Here is a 24,637-nt window from a genome sequence, read left to right on the forward strand (position 1 = left end):
AAATTTCCTTTAAGTTATTGTGGATTTACTTATTTAAAATAATTTAAAATATATATTATTTAAAATACTTTTTTTTACGTTTGTCTTTTCTACTATGAACGTTGTTTGCAATATATATTTATGCTGCTGTAATCCTGTAAATTTCCCCGCGAAAAAAAATTAAAAATAAATAAAGAAAAACCATTTAATGAGAAGGTGTGTCCAAACTTTTGACTGGTACTGTATTTCTTTTTTTTAATTATTGTGGATTTTTTTTTCTTGCTTACTTACTTATTTAAAATACTTGTTTGTGTTTTTCTACTATTTACCTTGTTTGCACTATATCTATGCTGCTGTAATCCTGTAAATTTCCCCGCTGCGGGACTAATAAAGGATTGTCTTATTTTATCTTATACAGTTTGTCTTCTGTTCCCTCTTTAAGTCTTGTTGATTTGTAAAATGTTATTTATGTTCAGCGCTTGTAATGAGATAATAATACTATAACTATAATTGTTCAATCTGTGTTTATAAGATATATATCTTTTTCTTTTTTCTTACTTACTTATTTAAAATACTTGTTTGTTCTTTCTACTATGTACCTTGTTTGCAATATATATTTATGCTGCTGTAATCCTGTAAATTTCCCCGCTGCGGGACTAATAAAGGATTATCTTATTTTATCTTATCTTAGATAACCTGTCCATAACATGAATGAATGAATCCCCTGTGTCATAGGGAATTTAATTCATCCATGTATATTTTGACTTCACCACCTTAGACCACATCTATATAAAGGGAAATATGTAGAGAAGTCATCTAGATATTGCTGCTCCCAAAGTATCACAGCAGAGAAAAATGAGTGTTTTATAGCTTATAAAATGTTATATAGTCATTAAAACTGAATTAACTCCTGTGGAAAATTCACACTCCCAGTTTAACAAAGTTAAGCAAACCCTTTCTAAGTGGTTTAGCTGGTCTCCTCTTTACACCAAATCCAACCAGTTGCAGTTTGACATTGCACTGAGTAGTGGTAATCAAAGAAAAACATTTTTAAATCCAAACATTACAATTTATTCAATCTTGATGATACAACAGATTGCATGATGGAATGGTAAAATAATTTCACACCACACTGATTACTTGCAGGCCATGGTTGTAGGCTCTATATTAGAGTTGATTTTGTCAGTTAAAAATGATTTTTAATGGATTAATGATCTACCTTTAAACATTGCCATACAGAGCAGCACACATTGAGAAAATTAAAGTCCCCAAGTACGCAAGACTAAATAGATGATTGAGACACATAAGTGTATGAAACCAAATTATATCCAGTTCAACTGCCATGTCCAAAATAAATCAACAAAATGAGACACAAGTACATGAACCTAGAGAAAGGCACCTCTGGCAAGAAAGAGTGTTATATAATGGTAATTCATTTTAAACTGTATTTACAAGTTTCAGTACCTATTAAAGGCCAATAAAAATCAACACCAGTTATTTATAATATCATCCAATCATATATAAAGATAAAGAGGTTTTTATTGTCATTGTAGTGATACAACTAAATTCCGTAGCCCTCAGCCATATTAACATCTATTTACCATCTCGATGATTGTGAAAATATAGTTGTCTTGTGAGGATTACTCATTCTTTCATTCTCATTCACATACAAACAAAATTATTATATATTATATATCACAGGCTATCTACATTTTTATATTAAAATACAATATTATGAAGACAGTGAGAAAACAGCATTGACGTTTGGCAAGAGTCTGAGATTCCCTTAGGCGATATATGTCTGGATCTTCTGTGTTATGGCTCCACAGCAGATTGGACACTTGACGAGCGACTCTGAACACTTCTTACAGGTGACCAGATGACCACATGGAATGAAGACGATACAGATATCTCTGTCCATACATATTTTGCACTGTTTCTCCCTTTGCAGCTCTCGCAGTTTCTCCATTGGGTCCTTATCTGGAAGAAAGATAGGGGTGGGGGATAAAGGTCAAAATGTGTTTCCTCATCACTGCTGCTCAGGATTTGTTTTTTCGGTTGTCAACAACGGTATTTGTTTATGCTATGACCGAGGTTCGGCATGCAGCGGGTGCAGTACCTTGCTCCAGTGAGTTGGCAGCCTCGCTCTGTGTGTTGTTAAGATCCTCCATAAGTGCTTCCACGGTGGAGTAGCCGGAGCCGGTCTTGCTGATTTTCTCCAAGATGGTCTTTTCCACCACACCGGGCTCCAGACCCATCTCTATGGCCTTCTGAGCCATGGGAGACTGCAGCACCTCTGAACACAGAGAGAAAAAACAAGAAATACTTCTTTATTCAGTCACCTTATTTTAATTAGTTACCTGTACATTTTTTCAGTACGTCGTAATTTATTTAAGTACAGGAGATGTTTTAAACTATTCTTAAATCCTCAAATAAGGATAGTCAAATAAAACAAAGTTAATGTTTACCATTCACATGACCAGAAAATCCATTCTGCTGACTTGAAGTCTGAAAACAAACATGGTCATAGTTATTTTCTGAATAATGCAAGAAAAAGAAAAGCCTCAGTGACATTGGTTCAGTAACAACATATTTGATTAAAGACAACATTTTTCACATAACCAAAGAATGTATACTTGTTCAGAGACCAAACAGAAAAAACTAAATCTTGTTTTGGGGATTTTTTGGGGATGTTTTGGGGATGTTTTGGGTGAGCATCACTGCAGTTAATGGATAAGTTAACACTTTTGAAGTGGGTCTCAAAACAACATCTACATGCCAATATCTACGTGGACCTATGGCTGTCCATACTGGCAGCAAAGACATCCCCTCTTAAAATGATTTTAATGTAACATTTTGTACTAAAAAACACTGTAATTTGGAAGATATCTACAGTACCTGCTATGTCTAATTCAGATTGATGAAGCATCACTTAGCTCAAAATGAACTTAAGCACCAACAATGCTTTGAAAAGAACACTCAGGCATGTGAGCATTGCTTTAGGACAGAGTATTATCCTTTAAATGGCTGGAAGAAATTTAATTCAGGTTTAGACATATTATGGATTTAAATATTTTGGATACAAGGTAGCACCATTCTGAGTACTACTATTTCCTTTTATCCTAACACACTGTAAAACAAAATGTTGACATTCGAGTGAAGCATATCATCGGCCAGGAATTAGGCGTTCACTGGGTTTCGCTAAGTGCTTATCCTGAATAGAGGAAATACAGTTTCTTGTTTACATTACAAAAATATTTGGCAGACTCAACAGAAACCCAGTTACTAAAAATGCATGTAAAAGCACTGGATGCTTACAGCTCTATTTCGTCGTGGGTCTTGTAGCTGGATAGTGTTGACAAATTCTTGTCCTTTTTCTGCTAACAGGAAGCTGCATCTGTTTAAAAAAAACAAACGTGTAATTTTATTATAACAAAATCAAATGCTGCAGCAAAAAGATAAAAAAAGGTGTATTATATATATATATATATATATATATATGTTAAGAAAGGGGACTTTCATGGCTGTTCTTACCCAGGGTAGTGTTTGGCATGTTCTTCCCAAGGGTCTTCTTCAGGCTGCCAGCCTTTCAGACCTCCGCCACAGCGGAAACACAACACCCTGTCTCCTCCTGTCCCTGCAAGGACACACACACACGATTCAATCTTGCTTGCACTCATAGCTATGATCAAATACCTGAGAAAACAATGAGCAACTCAAAGTTCACTCAAAGGTGTCTGTGCTGTACCTGCGCTGTAGAAGCCAGCTCTGGCAAGCCTCTCGTGGTCAATAGGATGCAGGACACCTGAAAAGCTGCTAAGCCTCTCCTCAAAACTCCCCATATTGACACGAGTGTATGCATGTGGCCTGCTGCCGCTCTCCTCCTCCATTGTTCCCCACTGGGATGGGACGTTGCCCACATCGTGACCAAGGATGAAGAAGCAGTTGGGGAAATGTTTGGTATGCTCTGCCCAGGCGGTGTCCCCGTCTTCCCAACCGCCCAGCATGCCACCACAGCAGAAACACTGCACCCGGTCCTCAAGGCCGAGGTAGTAGAGGCCGGCTTGGGCCAGATCCCGGGGTCTCACAGGAGAAGTAGAGGGCCAAGAAGAGAGGGTCTGAAGCCGGGCCTCCTCACTCCTCATGTGAGGGGCCATCGGGTAGGTTGACTCATCGACCACCTCTCCTGTTCTCAATCGATATAGCATGTCTTCTGCTTCTTCGTTGTATGTGGAACCGTTGGTCAGTCTATTGTCACGACTCAGGTTGTAATTGGTGCGGTGGATGCAGCTGAGAAACCTGCATGATGGGGAAACCTGTAATAACGGGGAAAGTACAATTAAGCAACTTAGAACAGGATGAAAACAAAGAAAAGTTAATCCTTTGTGATTTTCATTACTATTCCAACTACCTCTTTATGCCTCTCCACAGGTGTGTCTCCCCTGCACCAGTTTTCCACAGTCTCCTCGCAGCTAAAACAGCAGACCCGATCGCCATGGCCAGTGAAGTAGAAGCCGGCCCGGGCCAAGTTTTCTGCTGGTACCTGCTGGGCCAGACTGGAGCCAAGGAATGAGTCCAGGCGACTGTTGATCTGGGAAAAATCAGCCATGTGATCTGTCTCCAAATTGCTGTCTTGTCTAAGATCAGACATGATTGAACCAGGCAGGAAACTGCTGAGTTGAACGTGATGGACAGAATGACTGTAGACAAAAAAGAAAACAAAAAATATGTATAAGTATATACATTTTGATGTAAAGCACCTCTTGCTTGTTTGAATAAGTAAATAAAGCAGCAAACAGCCTACAATACACATAATATACATATATTTAAAAAAAATGAAAAAAATCCACATGGTTAAAAAGTTTCCACAATTCTGTGGTAGAATAGGTTTCGGTCTCGCAGCAGGAAGCCGATCAGCACATTTATGCTCTCTGATGGTCACTGCGCCTTTAAGAGAAGCAGCCAGCCTGAAATCACATGGAGGCATTGGATATTCCATGTGAGGGATGGGCACCAAAGACTTAGGATTGCCTACTAGCTCAGTACACTGCACTACACGAGTACTGTTAAGGGTGTATCCCTGGGCGGCCCAACAACAGACACTATGCTGAATGACAACCTGAAATAACAACACCGAAAGGATGATATAGGACAGTCTGTATGTAGGAAATACAATTAAAAGGATCATCTTTATTGAGGCGTGGCATAGTAAACAAAAGGTACATGGTGTGCTTTAGTTACGAATCAAATTATGTTGCAACACACCATGGGAAGCATACCACACCTTAAACATATTACTTCAGACAGATAAACTTTTTATGTTTTCCTCAATGGAATACTTTAACATATACTACGGTTTTTCTCTCTTTAAGAGCTAAAAGTGCAGTATTTTGAACTGTAGATTGTCCTGAACGCCTCTAGCAGGCTCAAGCCCATCATAGGGTACACAAAGCAATGCGAGCACTGTAATGTGTGTGTAGTGTGTGAGTGTGTGTGTATATATATATATATATATATATATATATATATATAAATAAACTTTAATGTATATATATATATACTGTAATATACTATAAAACATGTTTTCCCAGCAGCAGTATTTGAACCTAATAGGACAAGAAATGGAAGCTTACACTTAAACCCCACAGCAAAAAGCACCCTGAGCCTACTTGTGACCACACTATCAGTACTAATCGAAGATTGTATATTTGCTTATTTGGGTTGAGCAGCTTTCTGAACTTTGACCTTCGTGACGTCACTGGCCCCGTGAATTTCCAGAAAGGCCTCGCGGCTTTGCGTTAAACAACAGCCATACAACAGTCCCATAGTTCTGGGAGTAACACACACACACACACACACACACACACACACACACACACACACACACACACACACACACACACACACACACACACACACACACACACACACACACACACACACACACACACACACACACACACACACACACACACACTGCACGTTAGCTAAGTTAGCTTGGCTATGCTATTCTCCATGACGTAAGGTCTCTAGAAAGTTCCTCGATAAATGATCATTGCAAAACTTCCTACATTACCTCACAGCCAAGTCTTCAGTCTGTGCTTTCAGTCAGTCTCCGGTATGACACCGCCTGCAGCAGAAAGCAACGAGTAAAGAGAACTGTTCATTAGACGGGACCTCGCTTCCAGGAAGTGGAAGTGAAAACGACGGAATGTGCGCACCTCGTTGTGCGCATACCAGCTGACCACTGCTACGTCACGTGTGGAGAGTTAGGAATTCGATGGAAATCGCCAAAGTGGGGAAGTGGGGAAGCCCCAACAACATAGACAGATTTATTTGATATTCATCATTAACACAGCCTGCTTTAGGATATATACAGTACCAGTCAAAAGTTTGGACACACCTTCTCATTCAATGGTTTTTCTTTATATTTATTTGTATTTGTTTCTACATTGTAGATTAATATTGAAGACATCCAAACTATGAAGGAACACATATGGAATTATGTGGTAAACAAACAAATGGTCAACCAACCAGAATATGTTTTATATTTTAGATTCTTCAAAGTAGTTGAATGAGAAGGTGTGTCCAAGCTTTTGACTGGTACTGTGCATACTATGCAAATATTTTTCTCCATTCTTGTATGCAAATCCAATGCAGCAGTAGGAGACAATGTCCACTGCAGTACAGCTTGCAAATATAAACACACATACCACATTTGTCTAACTAATCACACATGGTGTCATAATGCAAAGTTAGAAATGGCAGATGTAAAAGATGAAAATTATTTAATATTCATGTATAACGATGATCATAACAACGGTTCACCAGTTCATAGACAGATGTTCTTTTTATTTGATATTCATCATTAACACAGCCTGCTTTAGGATATATACAGTACCAGTCAAACATTTGGACACACCTTCTCATTCAATGGTTTTTCTTTATTTTTATTTTTTTCTACATTGTAATTAATATTGAAGACATCCAAACTATGAAGGAACACATATGGAATTATGTGGTAAACAAACAAATGCTCAACAAACCAGAATATGTTTTATATTTTAGATTCTTCAAAGTAGTTGAATGAGAAGGTGTGTCCAAACTTTTGACTGGTACTGTATGTGTGTTGCTTGTGTGACAGAACACATTTGTTAACTTAAGTTTCTATCCAGTACTGCTCTTGAGCTAGTATTTCGACTACTTTACACTTCTAATACTCTACATACTACATTTAGCTTCCTAGAGAAATATTGTACCTTTTACTCTACTATCATTTTAAACTGAGAGCTATAACAATACATAGATAAAGATTTTGAAACCCTACCATGAGCTAATAAAATCCCTCCCCTAAACATTAATGCTGCTTGAGTCATAATTCTAGACATTAGTATATAATAAAATAATTCAAGCACAGATCACTTTTTACTTGTAATAGCTTAACATTGTGTATGCAGCTACTTTTACTTAAGTACATGAAAGTACTTGTACCCCAACTGTTTATAGTGAGCACGTTTTAACAGCAATACTTAAAACACTTATAATAGGCACACATTATTAAAATGTTAGGCTAAAGAAGGAAGGTCTGACGTAAACTGAGACATGCTTTAAGAGTTATCAACATTTTACAATCAACTATATATGAATTACCCCAAAAAGCGAAAGGAATTGACACTTCGCTAAGCAGACGAAAAAACACTGATCATTTGGGTGCAGAAGCGTGGGTGCTGTAACATTAACTATGTATCAAATCATAACATGAAAACAATGCAGAAAGGGTCACTTGTGTGAGAATAATTACCCAGATCTGAGGTATCAGAGATATATAGTCATTTTCAGCTGTCTTGCCTGCAACAATGTTATGGTTCCCTCTCGTCAATTCATTGACGGCTTTACAAGGCAGGTTGTACACAGTGAGTTTTAAGAGCTTTTTCGCTGATAAAGCCAGGCAACCACCAGGCAATCACAATTAGCTACTAGCTGGAGCATTTATCATCTTAAAAGCCAGCTATTTCCCTCAGGAGCTGTCCAGAAATACATTTGCTGGATCCATTGATTACGTGTACGATAAATAAATACATCCTAGACATACTTAAACAGGCTGAACACTGTTTTTTATTAGAATTTTTTGCAACAATTCAAACGTAAAAAAAAGAGATCACAAGAAATTAGGCTGCAGCGTTAAATAGACCACACTTAGTGCCATAGAGAGTGTTTTTTGATCTGAGTAGTTTCACTGACCCATCTGAGGAGCTGATAATGGCGCAGGAAAGTCCAACTTTATTCATCTTCCACCTGTTACGCATCTAAGTGTATCACACCAGGCCGCTCAGGGAGGACTGACTGGGATGAAAACTCTCATTATGTAACATGCTATGGCAGGGACTCGAACTGGAGCATGACTCTTAAGTTGGTAAAAGAATCATCCCTCCACTATCCGCCGAAGTACGTTGCTCAGACCGCCCTTGGCCAGCTGGAGGGGGGTCTTCTCCTCCTTGTTCTCTATGTAGATGCTGGCCCCGTGTTCCACCAGCACCTTGGCTGCTTCCACACGCTCCTCATCGCACGCCAGGTGGCTGGTAAAAGAAAAATGCAGGCAGAATTGTTCATACAAAATTGCTTTTTTAAATTTCCCATGTGTTAAGCACCACATACTAAATTCACCTCCATTTTATACGGGCACTGTGACTAATAACTCAATTTTGAGGGCAAGTTAAACCAAACTTAAAAAAAGTGAGTGAGCAAAGGTGTATTTTAGCTTAATAATTTAGCTTAACTGATCCTTTTGTGTGTTGTTTATTTCAGCCTACAGTATGTCACTGTAACTGTATATATTTGCCAGAGGCCACAGTGTTGTTTGAGACAAATATTTATTCACACATACAGAGGTGTGTTGCCCTGTGAGTCCTGGATGTTTGTCGAGGCACTCTGTTTGAGAAGCAGCTGGATGAGGCGGCAGTTGCCCTTGGCAGACGCTCTGTGGAGGGGTGTGGACTGATACTTGTCGGAGACGTTGGGGTCTGCTCCTTTTTCCAACAACAGCAGGGCGATCTATAATGAGGGAAAGCCCTGTTACTCGCACGTCGTTCACAAGTAACCTATTTTTAAATTCAATGACTTCCCATTTATGTCAAACACATTTTCAGATCCTGTTCCGTTGGTTTCTGTTGGTTTTGGCTTGACGCAGTCCATAGGTAAAATTCCATGTAAAGATACTAATTTCATTCATTAAGTACAATTACAAGTTAGATGTCTAGTTTTCACGTGACTTTCTGCATGTTGTCACCCTCTCCATGGATGAGGGATGTACAGTGAAGTATTTTTCTGTTTTCCAATGCCATACTAAATATTAATTGTATACAGTATACTTTACAATAACTTTAACAGTATAATATACTGTATATTCAGCAATTTATATACAAGAAATATATGTACTTCGCCGTTTTGAACTAGTTAGACTCATTGGTACGGTTAAATTACAGTTTACCTGCTAATAGCAAATGGAAATTCCCACAGGTTTGCCAAATATTGTTTCTTGGTATGTATTGTAGATGTGGCGAAAGAAAAACAGGGTTAAGCATCAACATAACTACAGGGCTAAACTGGTTAACTTTCGGAAAAGGTAATATTAACATCAGTCGAAGTTGAGAAAACATGTCACAGATTTCTATATCCGCTGGAATAAAGCTGAAAACAGAAACCACTTTTTTCATGGGTCGCCTAAACACATACTTAAACGACAGCTGATTAGACATAAAATACAAACATTTGTAAATTAAATCAATTTAAACTTTTATTCTCAGTATAAGAAAGTATTGAAACAATAACTTCACTGTGGTGATGAGTTGGACTGCACTCTGTTTTATTCACAACTTACTAATACATGGTTAGGGTCCAATGTTTTATTAAAAGATAGGGTTGTTTCCTCTCTGTGTGGCTTCCCATTGCTTTAATATCATCATGATCATCCAAGTGACAAATCTACTTTAATTCAAGAAAAGCAACAGCAAAGCTATAAAAAATGTAAGGCTGCAACCAAGAGTGGAATAATTGCAATTACATGTATGGAGCTACTTGAAAGACATGAAGGAAACACAATACAAATGTAAGATTACATGTATGTAGTACAGTCATTTGGCACCATGTAGCTCTAACTATCAAAAAAAGTGACCGCAGCCTGGGAGTCTTACCTCATATCTGTCTTTAGAGGCGGCATAGTGCAGAGCGGTGCATCCGTTTTGATTAACTGAATTCAGCTGAGCTCCTTTGGATATTAGAGATTTCACGATGTCTTCTCTGCCAGCAGATGCCGCAATGTGGAGCGGGGTCCACAAAGCCTGGGAAGTAACACGTCACAATGATCGTCAATTCACAAAAGAAAGGGAATTGGATCATTTTAAGATTACTCCATATTTTGCCTGTTCACATTCTAAATCATGGCATTGTCATTCTTGCATATATATTTATTATAACACTGAAATAGCCCCTAATTACATCTAATTGAATGTCAATACAGATTACACGTTTACACTTAAAAAAAGAAAAGAAAAACTAAATAATATAAAGTGTCTTTTTATGGTTATTGTCTATATGGATTGTTTGTATGGATTGTTGCTGAAATATTATTATAATATTGTCATTCTTGCATACAGTACCAGTCAAAAGTTTGGACACACCTTCTCATTCAACTACTTTGAAGAATCTAAAATATAAAACATATTCTGGTTGGTTGACCATTTGTTTGTTTACCACATAATTTCATATGTGTTCCTTCATAGTTTGGATGTCTTCAATATTAATCTACAATGTAGAAAAAAATAAAAATAAAAATAAAGAAAAACCATTGAATGAGAAGGTGTGTCCAAACTTTTGACTGGTACTGTATATATTTATTATAACACTGAAATAGTCCTAATTACATCTAATTGAATGTCAATACAGATTACACTTTAAAAAAAAGAAAAACTACATAATAGAAAGTGTCTTGTTATGGTTATTGTCTATATGGATGTGTATTGTTTGTATGGAGTGTTGCACCTTAGAGGACAAACACAGCATACACATATTTAACAACATTTAAGCCTACATCATCTTGCAGATTCACATCAACTCCCAGGTCAAGCAGGAACTCCACAATGTCGGTGTGTCCTGCAGAACAGGCCCAGTGCAGAGCGGTCCTCCCGTCCTGAAAATAACAGAAAGTCACGGGTGAAAACGTGGAAAACTCCCCTTGACGTCATTACTTTAAAACATGCGCACTTACCTGGTCTACTTTGCTTGCAAGCGATTTATCTGACAGAATGCAGTCCTTTAATTTCTCAAACTGTCCCGTGTAGGCAAAGTCACAGACCTCTACATTCGACACAGAACCCTCCATTGTTAAATATGTTTCAAATGTCGCACACAATGTTACAGTAGCTGAGCTTAGCAGAGGGAGGATGCTCCGTTTGAACCAGGGGAGCAATAACAGGAAATGGTGAGCTCTACTTCCGCATGGGTTATTGTTCCCCTTCAAAATAAAATACCATCAGTGGCATCACGTGACAGTGAGACCGAATAACCATGCCATTGTATTATTGATTTTGTCATTATTCTGTTTAATCAACTTTACAAATATAATAAATAGTCGTATATGCTTGGAACCATGCTATTAAATTGAACGAACGTACAAGCATTTTATTTTGGTAGGTATAGTCGGCGCCCGGCGGAAGTAATACACGATGCAAAATGGCCGCATTGGTTGCTAAATGAACGAGTGGAAGAAAAGTCTATATTGATGCTTAAACATATCCCCCGCTATCCTATCTAATAATAATCAATATATTCAGTGTTGTTGCGATCAATATATTTGGTCTCATGGCAAACACGCTGGTAAGTTTAAACGCTACACTTTAATGCTAAAATCCACCAGCTAACGCGTTGTTTTGCTAGCTAGCTAGCTAGCTAACGATGACGTCACTTTCGAATGTGCGTCCTTACCTTTTCCACTGAGCGTTAGTGGACTTGGATTTTGTCGTGTTCACTATTAATTAAATGATTTTTTTTTTTTCACTGTAGGATTTCCGGACCCATGCTGATCAGTCATGCAGATATTCAGAAGAGTTTGTCAACATTTATTACGACTGCATGGATAAGAAGAGGAGGGTGAGTGATGATGATAACGCTGTATGTGTCTCTGACATGTTGCTCCAACTATTATGAATAACTTGTATGTAGAGAGCTTGACCAGAACATTTCAGATTCCAGGTTGACAGATATAGAAGTATTGGTATGTATGGTATTAGACATTGAAGTACCAAATGGTCATATATATGTTGGAGATGACTTACAGTGTTGCCAATACCTTATCTTGGTCACCAGAGAGCAGTGTCAACTTTACTCTTCATTAGATCTATTATCAGGGTATTTTCATTCCCATATATCAACGTCAGCATTGGCCTCCAAAATCCAGTATTGGTCTATCTGTAGAGCAAACCATGTTTTTGTTGTTGTAATTGTTCATCTTTATCCCAGAACTTGACCCGACTCTACTTGGACAAGGCGACCTTGGTGTGGAACGGGAATGCGGTGTCAGGGCAGGTTGCTCTTGGCGAGTTTTTTGAGTCCTTGCCCTCGAGCGAGTTCCAAGTTCAAACACTGGATTGTCAGCCAGTACATGGTCAGTGGGGCAATCATAAGCTCAAAACATTCAAGTGCTAGTGGTGATTCTCAAATGTCCGCATACAAATGTCATGCATGTTGTTAAAGTAAAGTGGAAGCATCAAGTTGTGATCTCTAATAACGTGATGTTCTTCTAGTGAGGTATCACTAATGCAGCATCAATATACCCTTTCTTCATTCACAGAGCAGGCAACCCAAGGTCAGACTACACTGCTCGTGGTGACTGGTGGGACAGTGAAGTTCGAAGGGAACAAGCAGCGTTTCTTCAACCAGAACTTTCTTTTGACCGCTCAGGCTACACCCAACAATGACCAGCCTGTTTGGAAGATTGCTAGTGACTGCTTCAGATTTCAAGACTGGAATAGCTGAGGCCTTCCTCATCGCCGCTTTTCACTCTAAAATGTATGAACACTCAACAGTGATGATCTAATTCCAGTTTTTTTTTTATTTCCGTTTTTGTAATAAAAAAAAATAAAAATGTCATACACCACACAATACAAAAAAAAGGTTTATTCTTGAAATGTTGGAACAAGGCATGTGTTCATAATGGAGTAATAAATACAATTAGGATCATCAAACAACCAACTGTGAAGCAACTGTCAATGTGTGCGTCTTTAAGTTTAAATGATGCAAATCCATCAACACGACAACACTTGGAAAAAATACATAGAAAACACTCCCTATTAAAATGAACAGATAACCTTATACCAAATTGTACATTAACCTGTGAACTGAAGTAAAATATGCACAGTATTACAACAGGTTCTGACTAGCTAATGCAAATAACCATCTCATTAATTTGTTAGTAGCAACACATGCTTGCTCATAAATAAATACACTGCCCACAAGAATTTTGACAAAAGGGCTTTCTATACAAGTAACCCACTATTTGACAATTTCATATATTAGAACATTTGCTTATCTTCCTGAGTCATTTATGATAACACATTTTGGTCTTACTTACCGAATAAATTGACACAATAGCAAAAGTATAAATTAAACATCACTCAGAAAAAGAAAATCTGTGGATAAGCAGACACGATCACAAGTATGTTTAATTCTATATGATCTGTGGGGAAACATTTTCCTCAACTAAAACAACATGGCAGTAAAGCATTTTATTTTGTCAAAAGTGGAAATTATTTGTTTTGAACTAGATGCCACTTACTTCTGCTTGACTACTCAGGAACTGCAGAACAAAAGGCACAGTAAAATTAGTACTCCAAATGTACAAAAGAGCAATAAAAGCCTCCCTGATGATGACAGTAATATTTTCAATTGGAGTAACAATAAAGCATCAGCAACATATGGGGTACAGTGGTTGTTTTTATCAGATACAAACTGAGGGCCAGCAGATTTAAGTGGATGGCAGTTATGTGCTGTAATGGTCTCAGACCTTTTACATGGAATAAGAGTTCATTTAAGTGCGTTCTCGCTGAGAATCAAAACTCCTACACAAATAAATAGAAAGCAAGACACATGGATCAACAGCTACAACTATGTACAGCTTCGACTTCTCTGTTCAAGACTTCTCTGTTCAAGACATTTTCATTTGTGGGACACAAACAGCATTCAAATCCAACTGGGTACCACCGGGAGGATTATTTACAGTGGTTATGGTTACAATGGAGACGCTTGGGTGACAGTGAAGTTATTTGCCCCCGTACATTCTCTCTATGTGGTGGATATAGTGGTTCTTCAGCTCTTTCCTCTTCAGCTTGAACGCATCTGTGACTAGGCCCGTCTCGGGGGTCCACGGCTCTGGACTCAGATGTACCTTCACTGGAATCTCAAATCGCTGGAGTTTAACTATATGGATGAAAAAAAAGTGGGGAGGAAGAGAACAGCGATGCTCAACCACATTTATCACAGTAGAGTACAGTGACATTTTTATTAAAATCAAGCAAAAAGAACATGAATCGGCAGAGATAAGGACAGAATTAAGAAGTATGCATAAAAGTCAAAATAATTAATACAGCCATATCAGAAGATTATGTAAACACATGGTAATTTCTTACTGTTAGCAGCAACCTCCTTGATCTCCTTCAGGACCTCTCTTTCCATGTCCGGATGGGTGCAGATCTCCTCCCATGCTCCCGCTATGCCTCTCCGTTTGGCCAGATCTGTCATCCTTTTCTGGTTAGGAACCACTAAGCTGATCACGTAGTTCTGTTCACTGAAAGGATGTAGAATAGAAACAAGGTTGATAAAAAAAGCTACTGATAATATGGATCTGTGCGCGATGCTGAAAATGACCAGTTGAAATATTTAACAAAGTTGAAAATAATCAGTTGAAGTCATTTTGAAGTAGAAATCAAAAATACAAAATGGAAAGTTGAGAATGAAAAAAAAAAAAAAAAGGTATGAAAATCCCATGTCAAGCTTCGTAGTTGACGCTCATGGGAGGGACTGGAAAGAGCTATAAATCTTTTTTAGGTAAAAAAAGTTCTCCAACTTTCTTTACAGTGTATATGGTTTTACAATATAAACAAACTCCCCACAATATGATCGTCGTTATACATGAATAGTAAATCATTTTCATCTTTTACATCTGCCATTTCTTACTTTGCATTATGACACCATGTGTGTCAGTTAGATAAATGTGGTATGTGTGTTTATATTTGCAAGCTGTACTGCAGTGGACATTGTCTCCTACTGCTGCATTGGATTTGCATACAAGAATGGAGAAAAATATTTGCATAGTATGCAGTTATTTGTCCAACATTGTAGCCATAAGAACACATGTACATAGAGCTACAGGGAACTCAAAACCCTGCACGTATGAAATCAGACCCGTTTGATCCTGCACCAAAACTAAAAAACGAAATAATGTGAAAGAGTGGCTTCAGCTGACACGACATGTCTGAAAATAATTTAAGAAGATGGGATAACAAGATCGGTTTGGGGTTGGGATCTCTTCCCAAGCTTTCTTTAAATCTGTAGAGGGTATTTTGAGATTTTGAATGGCATTGTAAAAGTGAGAAAAACCAAACCACACCTGAGACACTAGTCAAGTTAATTTGGCTAATTTTGGTTTAGTCTGGGAGGAAAGATTTCACAGTATGTCATGCATTTGTTTTGCATCCATAAGGCCCTGGTATCTGGACGTTTATATGAAAAAATAAGCAGGGACTTTGACTTGTCGTTTGATGTTCTCAGTAACTTTAAATGCTTCGCGCAGTACATCACATGTATTCCTTATAGGGATAGGGAAGAAACGCAAATCACATATCCTGTAACTTTGAAATTTTCCTAAATAAATGTACCGTAGTTATCTGACTCACCTGTTTGCATAAGCACAGATGTTGTCTATGATTGAGCAGTTTTTCAGCGCACACTCGACTTTACCCAGAGACACGTACTCCCCGGCCTGCAGCTTCACCAAGTCTTTTTTGCGATCTAAATTGGAAAAGGGAAAAAGTCTGTTCACAACAGCGCTCTTTTATCAAGAACAAACAGCTTCAGTGTCAGAGCTGCAACTATAATGACTGCAGATCATTGCTATGAAATCAAGCATGTATGGTGTGCCTTTCACAGCCGCTATCAAATGACAGCCATAGGACTGAGTACCGAGTTAGGTAACAAATATACTCACCCACTATTTGAAGACAGCCGTCCGGGTAAACCTCTCCTACGTCTCCGGTGCAGAACCATCTCTGATCTTTCTCATCCACGAAAAAGTCCTGGTCGTGGCCTTCCTGCCTGTAGTAACCCATGGTTACATTGGGGCCGCCAATCAGGATCTCCCCTCTTGGGTTTGGCTTGTCTCTGCTGGTGTAGCCACCTGAGATTGGTACATTACTAAAATATAATTACCCTGTAATTAAAAAATACTTGTCGTTCTGCGCTGTAGGTACAGCTTGTACGAACAGGTCTGTCAACCCTACCTTCAGCCCAGTCCCTGAGTCTGATCTCGCAGCAAATGAGAGGAGCTCCGACACGACCAGTGCTGATGTCCACAACTGTGTAATAGGACACAATATCTTAGCAGCAGATCTATTCATTCCACACGCTCTTTTTACGCTACACCTTTTAATCTCGTCTTACCCTCTGTGATGGTGCCTGCTCCACAGGTTTCCGTGAGGCCGTAGCCCTGACCCACTGGACAACAGAAACATACATTCATGAATCTCTGCGTGGCCGAGGACAGGGGGGCTCCTCCAGACAACATCATCCTCACCCGTCCCCCCAGGAGTTTCTTCACTTTCCGGAACAACAGTCTGCAAAGACAAAATGCAGAGTGTTCGATTTAAAGTTGACAGCCACAACATTTAAAAAAAAAAAATGGAATCCGAGGAGAAACGGTGGTTTTTCTTACGCATTGCAGAGTGGTGCGTCATAGCCCCTCTTGATCTGCTCTAGTTTATATTTGTAGCCCAGCGTAAACAGCGTCTTCTGAATGACATTCATTTCCTGCACTTTGCTCATCACATTCTTGTTGATACGGTCCATAATTTCCTTTTAAAAAGGAGAAAAAAAAATGTATACATTTGATAATGAGAAGGTAAAAAAAACAAACTGAGTAGAATAAAAGAGAGAGAGGAACGAATATATTTTTTAAAAAAAAGGTAGGATTCTTACTGGCACAGCTGCCATCAGGGTGGGTCTAAGCACAGAGGAGTCTCCTTTACTTCCCCTCTTTATCTTAGTGGACTAAAGGGAACAGGAGAGATTAAACAGAAGGCACTGATTAAATTAGACAGCAGCAATGATTAAGCTCATGGTGACGATGTATTCATAACCACACCCATGTGTGATAAAAAAGAAATGCAACATGACCTGGTGCCGATGCTGACTGGGTATTACCTGATCCGACAGTGTCTGGGGTGATGAGTAGCCGATCCGACAGCCATATGTGACGCTGGAGATTTCAGCTGTCATTTCCAGGACATGAGCCAGGGGCAGATAGGCTATATAGGTATCATTAGGCCTGCCACAAACACATAAACACATGGGGGGGGGGAGTAAAGGTCAGCTTCTACATATGTACTGTTTCTCTGTCCAATTAGCACACTAAGTATCTTTTAGTGTGGTCTTTATGTTCCTCTGAGTACGTCCCAGCACAAATTAAATGTAACATTCTACAGTAATCTTGTTCATTTCTAAGCAGTCAATGATGTTTTAGTTAGAACGGATAAAATAACACTTGAGAGATGTGCTTTTCAGTTTAAGCTCTGCGGTTGGGGTAAGTTTACCCCTGGCTGTTGAATGATGAAAGAAAACGGCATTATACATAAAGTATGAATACGGACTAATGTTGAAACTCACCCAAGTCCAGGGATGCGTTCACACTGGCCTGTCATTCCCGCAATCAGGTTACTGTGGACGATCATGACTCCTTTTGGTCTGCCTGTGGAGCCGCTGGTGTACATCACCACAGCCAGATCAGAGGGCTGGGGCTTCACAATCGGCCTCCCCACTGCAAGACAAACAAACTATAAACATCCTCAATTTTTGTATACTTTATAGTCAAAGCTTAAAGCCTTGTTTAAACAACGCTTTACTTAAAGCTTTGACTAAACCTGTTTTAAACTCATTTTAAGCTTTATTATTGTCTTGTACTTTGTGTGTGTGTGTGTGTGTGTGTGTGTGTGCTAGAGGTTTTTTCACCCCAGATTTTGATATCGCAGCACATCTAAGTCAGACAAATACGCACTATTCTCAGGCAGCGCTCCCAGCTCTTGCACAGCCTGCATGCTGTGGGTGGACAGTCCTGCTGGGTAACCTTGTGTGCTCATTTTCTTCTTGTCCACGTAGATCACGTGCTTCAGTTTGGGGATCTGTGGAAGCACATTCTGGACAGAAAGAGAGGACAGAGCTGCTATTACAACGGGAAGCCCAATCACATGATTTCCTTTTGCATTGTTCCCCATGGTGACTTTCTTTACTTCCATTAAAACTTCATGCACTCTACTATTTCACTTGTGTCATCTTTATGATGATGACAGAGCTGAAAAAAATAATTGTCAGTTAACACAAGACTATTTGGCAAGTATTTTGAGAATCTATTATTGGTTGAGTCACTTAAATATATATATTGAGCATTTGTCTGTTGCACTTAATTAAAAATGGGGATTTGCTTTTTTGTCTTATCTGATATTAAACTGAATAGCTATATTTTTATGACTGTTGGTCTAACAAAACAAGTCACCTCAGACATGATAATTCCACTGTAGACTTTATTATTCATTATTTTCTTCCATTTTATGGACCTACTGAGTAATCAAATAATCAAGAAAATAAAAGTCAGATTAATTCACAATGTAATTAAACTTCATTTGCAGCCCCAAAGATGAGATGTTGTGATGCCAGTTAAGGAAACAGTGTTTCTGACTGATCTAAACATGTTGACTATGTGACTTGCTTTTTTACAATTACCATTGGAGCTCGGCGATATATCAGAATTGATGAATTTAATTTTGTTTTACTTAGTTTAGCTAATGTAAACTAAGTAGCTGTTTGGCGGTATCAGCATATAAACACAAACATCAGGAGCAGATTAATTACATTACATTACATTACAGTCATTTAGCAGACGCTTTTATCCAAAGCGACTTACAGGAAGTGTATTCAACATAGGTATTCAAGAGAACTACTAGTCACCAGAAGTCATAAGTGCATCTCCTTTCTTAAACAAGCATCTTAAAGCATAAACCAGAGCAAAAGTATAGTGCAGAGGCAAATTACTACGAAAACAATAATTGCAACGGACTAATACGAATATAATAAGTGCTACAAACTACTACGAATAGGATAAGTGCAGTAAACGAATACGAATTCAATAAGTGCAGCGAACTGATACGAATGCAATAAGTGCTACGAGGAAGGCTCAGGGTAGTACTTCATGAAGAGGTGAGTTTTCAGCCTGCGCCGAAAGATGGGCAGCGACTCTGCTGTCCTGACGTCAGTGGGGAGTTCATGCCACCACTGAGGGGCCAGGACAGAAAAAAGCTGTGACCGGGTGGATCGGCCGCAGGGACCTCTGAGCGACGGGGCAGCCAGTCACCCCGAGGCAGCAGATGAATGAGCAAGCTTCTAGTTTCTACTCTGTCGTATTTTTATCTCCATATTTGCTGACTTTATCTTATAATGGACAGCAACCTGACCTACTAAATACATTAAAAAAACATCCACTTGCAGAAAAGAAGTTAGGACTCTAAAAAGGCTGTTTGAGATATTTTCCACATTTTGTTGTATTTCAAAAGAAAACAGGCTTGACAAGCAAAAATGTGTTGAAATCCATTTTCATACACAAACCTAATCCAGCTACAAAATGTAACAAGCAGTCAGGAATTAATTAGTAATAGACTATAAAGTCCCCTACGTAGATACAGCTCCACATATACTGTGTTCATTCATTAAACCATAGGCCTGCAGGCGATGCACTATTATTTGCTGGGTTCTCCAGATCAGCTTTGATGCTGATGCAATTATGTTAAGCAGATAATCAGTGTCATCTGATTACGACTATTGGAGCTACTTGAAGAGATGGACAATGACGTTTCATGACCACAGCTTGATCATTGCTCCTCTTGAGAATCCGACCGAGGTTCTGTGCGCTGTAAGGGATGAACTCACTTTCAGTTTGGTCTCGAGCAGCTCCACGCTGGTGACTAGATGCGTCACTCCAGTCTCATTCAGTCCAAATGCAATGGCGTCCTCTCCCAGGGTGGCATAGAATGTCACCACTGTTATGAATACAAAACACTCAGTGTTCCCAAAATAAACATTCAACTATATAAACCGCAGTTATTATATTATCCACACGTGTGAAACAACATCCTGCACTATAATATACAGCAGTGGCCATAAACTACATTTATCCAAAGGTCCAGAGTTTTGCTAAGCAGACACTGTGGGGGCCTGACTTTAAAATAAAAGATTAGTAAAAAAAAAAAAATGAATATTTAAATCATTCTTTAATATATTCATTCTTTTTATTCTAAATGAATGCTTTTATTGGCCTATATCAGTGTGAACAGAGTCCTGAAAAACATGGGAAATAATGATAACTAGATATTTAACTAGAAAACGCTCTCAGACCCTTGGCAAGGAGGCAAGTCACGCATATATGAGGTTGGTAAATCATTCCTAATAAAATTGTTTCCATCTCAATCCTTTCAGGGGTTAAATATAAGAAGAAAAAGAATGCCAAATATCCTTAATACCGGAACGCATTTTTTCCTCCTCATAAACGGGCCATAAGGGAAGCTTTACCGCGCTGTATGCGGCTTGTGGGCGGTCAGTTGATTATCACTGCATATATAATAATAATAATACTTACATATATAATGTAATGTACTTACATGGGAAGTTACACCTGAAGCATGCCTGGGCTGTGATCATCCACTCTGCTCTGGTTTCACAAAAGATTGCAATACTGCTTTTGGGCTGCTGTCCCAGAGCTGCCAGTCCACTGCCAAACTGACTGACTATCGAGTCAACGTCGTTGTAGGAGAGCCATCTATACTCCCCCAGGATCAGCTGGCAGGGGGGGGAGGGAGAAGAGTCAGTTGCAATGTCAGACGTCTTCGTCCTCACAAGCATCACTCACCCACAAATATTATAGCATTAGGAACCCTTACCTTTTTAAATACTTTGCCGCTGGGTTGAATTTCATTTTCTTCACTCAGTACGTCTCTGGTGCCGAGACAATCTGCTTGTCCGAAGCGCTGCACAGCATGCTCGAACAGCTTATCCAGCGTGTCCTTGCCCGGGAGGTCTTCCCTGGCTAAGGAATCGAAGTGGTCCACGGAGCGGTAAGGCCCCTCTGCACAGCCTGTAGTGGAACGGGCCTTTATCCGCTTTGACAGAGCTTTCTTTTCCCCGGCCCCGGTGATGTAGTACCAGGGAAGCAAGGACAGGACGGAGTACAGCCATACCAGAAGGTGGATTGGAAACAGGAGGATCGTTTGGAGGGCAGAGTCTGACTGGAGACCCATACTGTTCTCTGGAAGAGTACGTGTGGAAGTAAACTAGGTAGCCCTGGTTGTCAGGCTGGTTTTGAATGGCGTGCTGGTCACAAAGAAGTTTGAAGCCTCAGAAGGAGAAAAGCCCCCCACAGTAAACAATTTTAAGAATCCCACAACTGCAACTTGGAAATATTTGGTCCACTCCCCACGAATGTTACACCTAAAGTTGGAATAAAACAGAAAATACCATCTGAGTTTTTTCATCGAGTACATGTGAAATAGCTACCATCTTTCAAGGAATTTTACAAGTCCAAAGTCAAAGCAAAAGAAAAGGCAAGATTGATTTTAAGCATAAGCATAAATGGCGCCGCGCGAGTGGCTGCCTCTTACAGCAGCTCCTGCACAACCAACTCTGCTCCCAGCAGACCACATGACAATAATAACATGACAATAAAAACCTGTGCAATACATTACACATTACAATAATAGTTAAAATAGTTTTTTTTCTGTCTGTAAATATAATATTTCAGTTGTAAGCCTGCAAATTTCCCCGCTGTGGGACTAATAAAGGATTATCTTATCTTATCTTATCTTATTTTCAACCCAAATATCAGTGATGTCCCAACAGCTGACTCAAAGAGGAAGCTGGTTGGTTAAAGAAGAACGTCTGTTGGCAAACTAAAAAAACAGAACCCTGACAAAGCAACGGTTTGAGAGTCACAATAGTCAGCTACTTACTAAAAGGTCATCTACCATCTGTATCTGTATGCTGGCTATAAACTACACTCCGTACTCATCAGAGACCCACCTCTTGCTCTGCACCAAACGGCCTCTGCATGTCAGTCACCTATCAACGCTCAATTATATGTGAGATGTCCTAGGAGGGTGTGTTTTAACTGCGCAACTTTCCTCCCTTCGGGTCCAAATCGTCTGCCTCACAACCCCCCGGGGGTTACAACCAATGACAATACTCTTGAAGCTCACCCCACTCAGTGGCCAGTGAAAGGCCACTCTAGGTGAAGCTCAGCTCGCTAATAATAGCCTCATAGCACAGAGTAGATGAAGGAGAAAATAAAGTAAATATTGCTCTTTTAACTAGTCTTCAACATCTGAATAAATAACCCCCACAGTGGCAGTACCAGCTGAGTGGTTATAGATTACAACTCTCATGTAGGATCTACTTTTATGTCATTTAAAAATAAATTCAAAGTTATGACTTCCACAACATTATACAGAAAGATTGTGGGAATTGCCATGACTATGTATCTACTCCGCTGTCATCATCTAATTTATGATGAATTTAAAAAAGTCCGAAATGGACTCATGTAAGAAACTACTCCCAATCCTTAAACCTCACTTTACAGTGTGATTCATATTTGAGTGAATCATAGCTTCCATCCACGTCACACTCATGTCTGTATATCTTAAAAGAACAGCGAAGAGAAACCTGTCTGAGCTCCTTAATATAAATAAAGATTGTGATGCTTTGTATTGTGGATCTCAGTTCACTGAAACACACAGTAGTAAACCAGAACCCATTCTTGTCTCACACCAGCATGAGCAGACATCCCCTTCTTTAGGATATCTTTTTTAAAAATCACGGTACTTAACACAAAACAAAAAGTAAAAAAAGATGATTCATGAGGAAAAAACCCAACCTGGTGCAAGACTTGAACATGTGTTACTCATTACCAGGCCTTGTCAAAAAAATGACACTCAGATAAGGAGTTATTTCCAAGGCCACATAAAGTACCTTAATATAACCCACAAAGAAAAACGTCTTAATACAACACCAAAATACCTCACGTTATATTCACATTAAACTCACACAATAAGAATGATTATTAAGAATATGCTTTCTTTCATTCAGCCTCCTTATAGATGCACTATTTGACAATGCGTTAAGGAGCGCCATGGCAGGCGGAATGATGTCAAAAGAGCGCCACGCGCCGTTGGCACATCTCGTATCAATGGGCAACCGCCGACACGTTGATTAACGCTGAGCCTCTGAGGACAGAGCAAACACACATTAACCTAAGCATACATCTACCACCGGGTAATGAGATCACGGTGGCCGGCTGGAGTAGTGATACCCTGCTTATCTGGCCGGGCTGGAGGCTTTCTTACCTTCAGCGGAGGAAGAAACCGGGTCAGTCGTGTCTGTAGTCAGGAATGACCGAGAGTTACCTTTACTGAGGAGGGAGGGGGACGACGAGAAACCGGAACTACTACGTCATCTGATTCTATGTCTCTGGACCAATCAGCAGCCGGAGTAGAATTCTATTGGTTTTTTTGTTGTGTTTACGTCCTGCGTCCACTAGGAGAAAAAAACAAAAACTTGCAGGAAGTAAGTGCCGCCTGTGTTTCTATACGTCCACGGTTTATCGGATGTTTTTAGTCCCGCATAGCCTGATATTTCTCTATAAGGTGTCATTGAAATCGCTGTCTTTGTGCATGTGTTCTGTTGGCTGATGGCAGTTTTGATGCCATACTTGTTTTGTGGTGAAATGGAAGATCAGTTTATTAGGCTGTAAATCTGCATGAATGATGCTCTTCTGCTGCACAGACATCAGCTGACATTGACAATGTCACCCTGCCCCTCTGGAGCCCCATGGCAGGCGGTATATTGGTCAATATAGTTCAAATACTATTGACAATTAGTTTGCATTTTGTGACTTCTGCACTAGGAAGTTAATTAAAGTCCAATATGTGTATTTGAGTGTGGTGTAGAGACTTAATCTTGTATCGTAATTAATTATTTGTTAAAAAAACAAATGAGACACAGTATTTTTTTGGGGGGGGGACCTTTTAATGTAGGCTTCTTGCAAGCACTGGGTTCATTGAACTGAATGTGTAAATATGAAATATAAAGTATGTCTTAAAATGTAACATCATTGTTTTTTTGCTCCTGCAAAATAAGTTAATTTAGCAACTTTAGTACCATACAAGTGCAGTAACAAGGCCCTAGGATCAGATAAGATAAGATAAAATAAAATAAAATAAGATAATCCTTTATTAGTCCCGCAGCGGGTAAATGTACAGGATTACAGCAGCATAGATCTAGTGCAAACAAGGTACATAGTAGA

General features: G+C 39.2%; 4 protein-coding genes across 4 annotated transcripts; 1 reads left to right on the forward strand and 3 right to left on the reverse strand.

Annotated features, from left to right (window-relative positions):
- Positions 1-1,067: 1,067 nt before the first annotated feature.
- Positions 1,068-6,187, reverse strand: xiap (X-linked inhibitor of apoptosis). The gene is made up of 8 exons (XM_054597701.1): positions 6,056-6,187; positions 4,391-4,679; positions 3,728-4,295; positions 3,514-3,616; positions 3,298-3,376; positions 2,448-2,487; positions 2,099-2,275; positions 1,068-1,959 (listed from the first exon to the last, which is right to left on the reverse strand). Exons 2-8 carry the CDS (start codon positions 4,628-4,630, stop codon positions 1,766-1,768), a joined length of 1,401 nt encoding a protein of 466 aa, XP_054453676.1. The 5' UTR covers positions 4,631-4,679; positions 6,056-6,187; the 3' UTR covers positions 1,068-1,765.
- A 519-nt stretch (positions 6,188-6,706) lies between these two features.
- Positions 6,707-11,441, reverse strand: psmd10 (proteasome 26S subunit, non-ATPase 10). Its single transcript, XM_054597692.1, has 5 exons — positions 11,243-11,441; positions 11,066-11,164; positions 10,170-10,316; positions 8,864-9,030; positions 6,707-8,555 (listed from the first exon to the last, which is right to left on the reverse strand). Exons 1-5 carry the CDS (start codon positions 11,354-11,356, stop codon positions 8,402-8,404), a joined length of 681 nt encoding a protein of 226 aa, XP_054453667.1. The 5' UTR covers positions 11,357-11,441; the 3' UTR covers positions 6,707-8,401.
- Positions 11,442-11,678: 237 nt separating this feature from the next.
- On the forward strand, positions 11,679-13,707 carry nxt2 (nuclear transport factor 2-like export factor 2). Its single transcript, XM_054597402.1, has 4 exons — positions 11,679-11,850; positions 12,037-12,123; positions 12,493-12,637; positions 12,824-13,707. The coding sequence occupies exons 1-4, from the start codon at positions 11,836-11,838 to the stop codon at positions 13,006-13,008; spliced, it is 432 nt and encodes a 143-aa protein (XP_054453377.1). The 5' UTR covers positions 11,679-11,835; the 3' UTR covers positions 13,009-13,707.
- Positions 13,708-13,713: 6 nt separating this feature from the next.
- acsl4a (acyl-CoA synthetase long chain family member 4a) lies at positions 13,714-23,888 on the reverse strand. Its single transcript, XM_054597401.1, has 15 exons — positions 23,679-23,888; positions 21,225-21,771; positions 20,946-21,123; positions 20,218-20,327; positions 18,296-18,434; positions 17,908-18,058; positions 17,446-17,569; positions 17,221-17,292; positions 16,958-17,097; positions 16,687-16,859; positions 16,527-16,601; positions 16,235-16,423; positions 15,924-16,038; positions 14,658-14,815; positions 13,714-14,448 (listed from the first exon to the last, which is right to left on the reverse strand). Exons 2-15 carry the CDS (start codon positions 21,579-21,581, stop codon positions 14,291-14,293), a joined length of 2,139 nt encoding a protein of 712 aa, XP_054453376.1. The 5' UTR covers positions 21,582-21,771; positions 23,679-23,888; the 3' UTR covers positions 13,714-14,290.
- Positions 23,889-24,637: the final 749 nt, after the last annotated feature.

Source organism: Anoplopoma fimbria, chromosome 4, assembly GCF_027596085.1.
Source record: "Anoplopoma fimbria isolate UVic2021 breed Golden Eagle Sablefish chromosome 4, Afim_UVic_2022, whole genome shotgun sequence".
NCBI lineage: Eukaryota > Metazoa > Chordata > Actinopteri > Perciformes > Anoplopomatidae > Anoplopoma > Anoplopoma fimbria.

What these genes read in the sequence shown, in the direction of transcription:
- xiap (XM_054597701.1), bottom strand. Translation starts at nt 4,630, where the DNA reads ATGTCTGATCTTAGACAAGACAGCAATTTGGAGACAGATCACATGGCT. An exon ending in AGCTGGCTTCTACAGCGCAG is followed by an intron (nt 3,617 to 3,727) that starts GTACAGCACAGA and finishes GTGTCCTTGCAG; the next exon opens with GGACAGGAGGAGACAGGGTG. An exon ending in TGCCAACTCACTGGAGCAAG is followed by an intron (nt 1,960 to 2,098) that starts GTACTGCACCCG and finishes TCTTTCTTCCAG; the next exon opens with ATAAGGACCCAATGGAGAAA.
- psmd10 (XM_054597692.1), bottom strand. Translation starts at nt 11,356, where the DNA reads ATGGAGGGTTCTGTGTCGAATGTAGAGGTCTGTGACTTTGCCTACACG. An exon ending in TTGCAAGCAAAGTAGACCAG is followed by an intron (nt 11,165 to 11,242) that starts GTAAGTGCGCAT and finishes TGTTATTTTCAG; the next exon opens with GACGGGAGGACCGCTCTGCA. An exon ending in ATGTGAATCTGCAAGATGAT is followed by an intron (nt 10,317 to 11,065) that starts GTAGGCTTAAAT and finishes GTTACTTCCCAG; the next exon opens with GCTTTGTGGACCCCGCTCCA.
- nxt2 (XM_054597402.1), top strand. An exon ending in GCATGGATAAGAAGAGGAGG is followed by an intron (nt 12,124 to 12,492) that starts GTGAGTGATGAT and finishes TCTTTATCCCAG; the next exon opens with AACTTGACCCGACTCTACTT. An exon ending in GGATTGTCAGCCAGTACATG is followed by an intron (nt 12,638 to 12,823) that starts GTCAGTGGGGCA and finishes CTTCATTCACAG; the next exon opens with AGCAGGCAACCCAAGGTCAG.
- acsl4a (XM_054597401.1), bottom strand. Translation starts at nt 21,581, where the DNA reads ATGGGTCTCCAGTCAGACTCTGCCCTCCAAACGATCCTCCTGTTTCCA. An exon ending in CCCTGATGGCAGCTGTGCCA is followed by an intron (nt 17,098 to 17,220) that starts GTAAGAATCCTA and finishes CCTTTTTAAAAG; the next exon opens with GAAATTATGGACCGTATCAA. An exon ending in AGCAGGCACCATCACAGAGG is followed by an intron (nt 16,602 to 16,686) that starts GTAAGACGAGAT and finishes CCTATTACACAG; the next exon opens with TTGTGGACATCAGCACTGGT.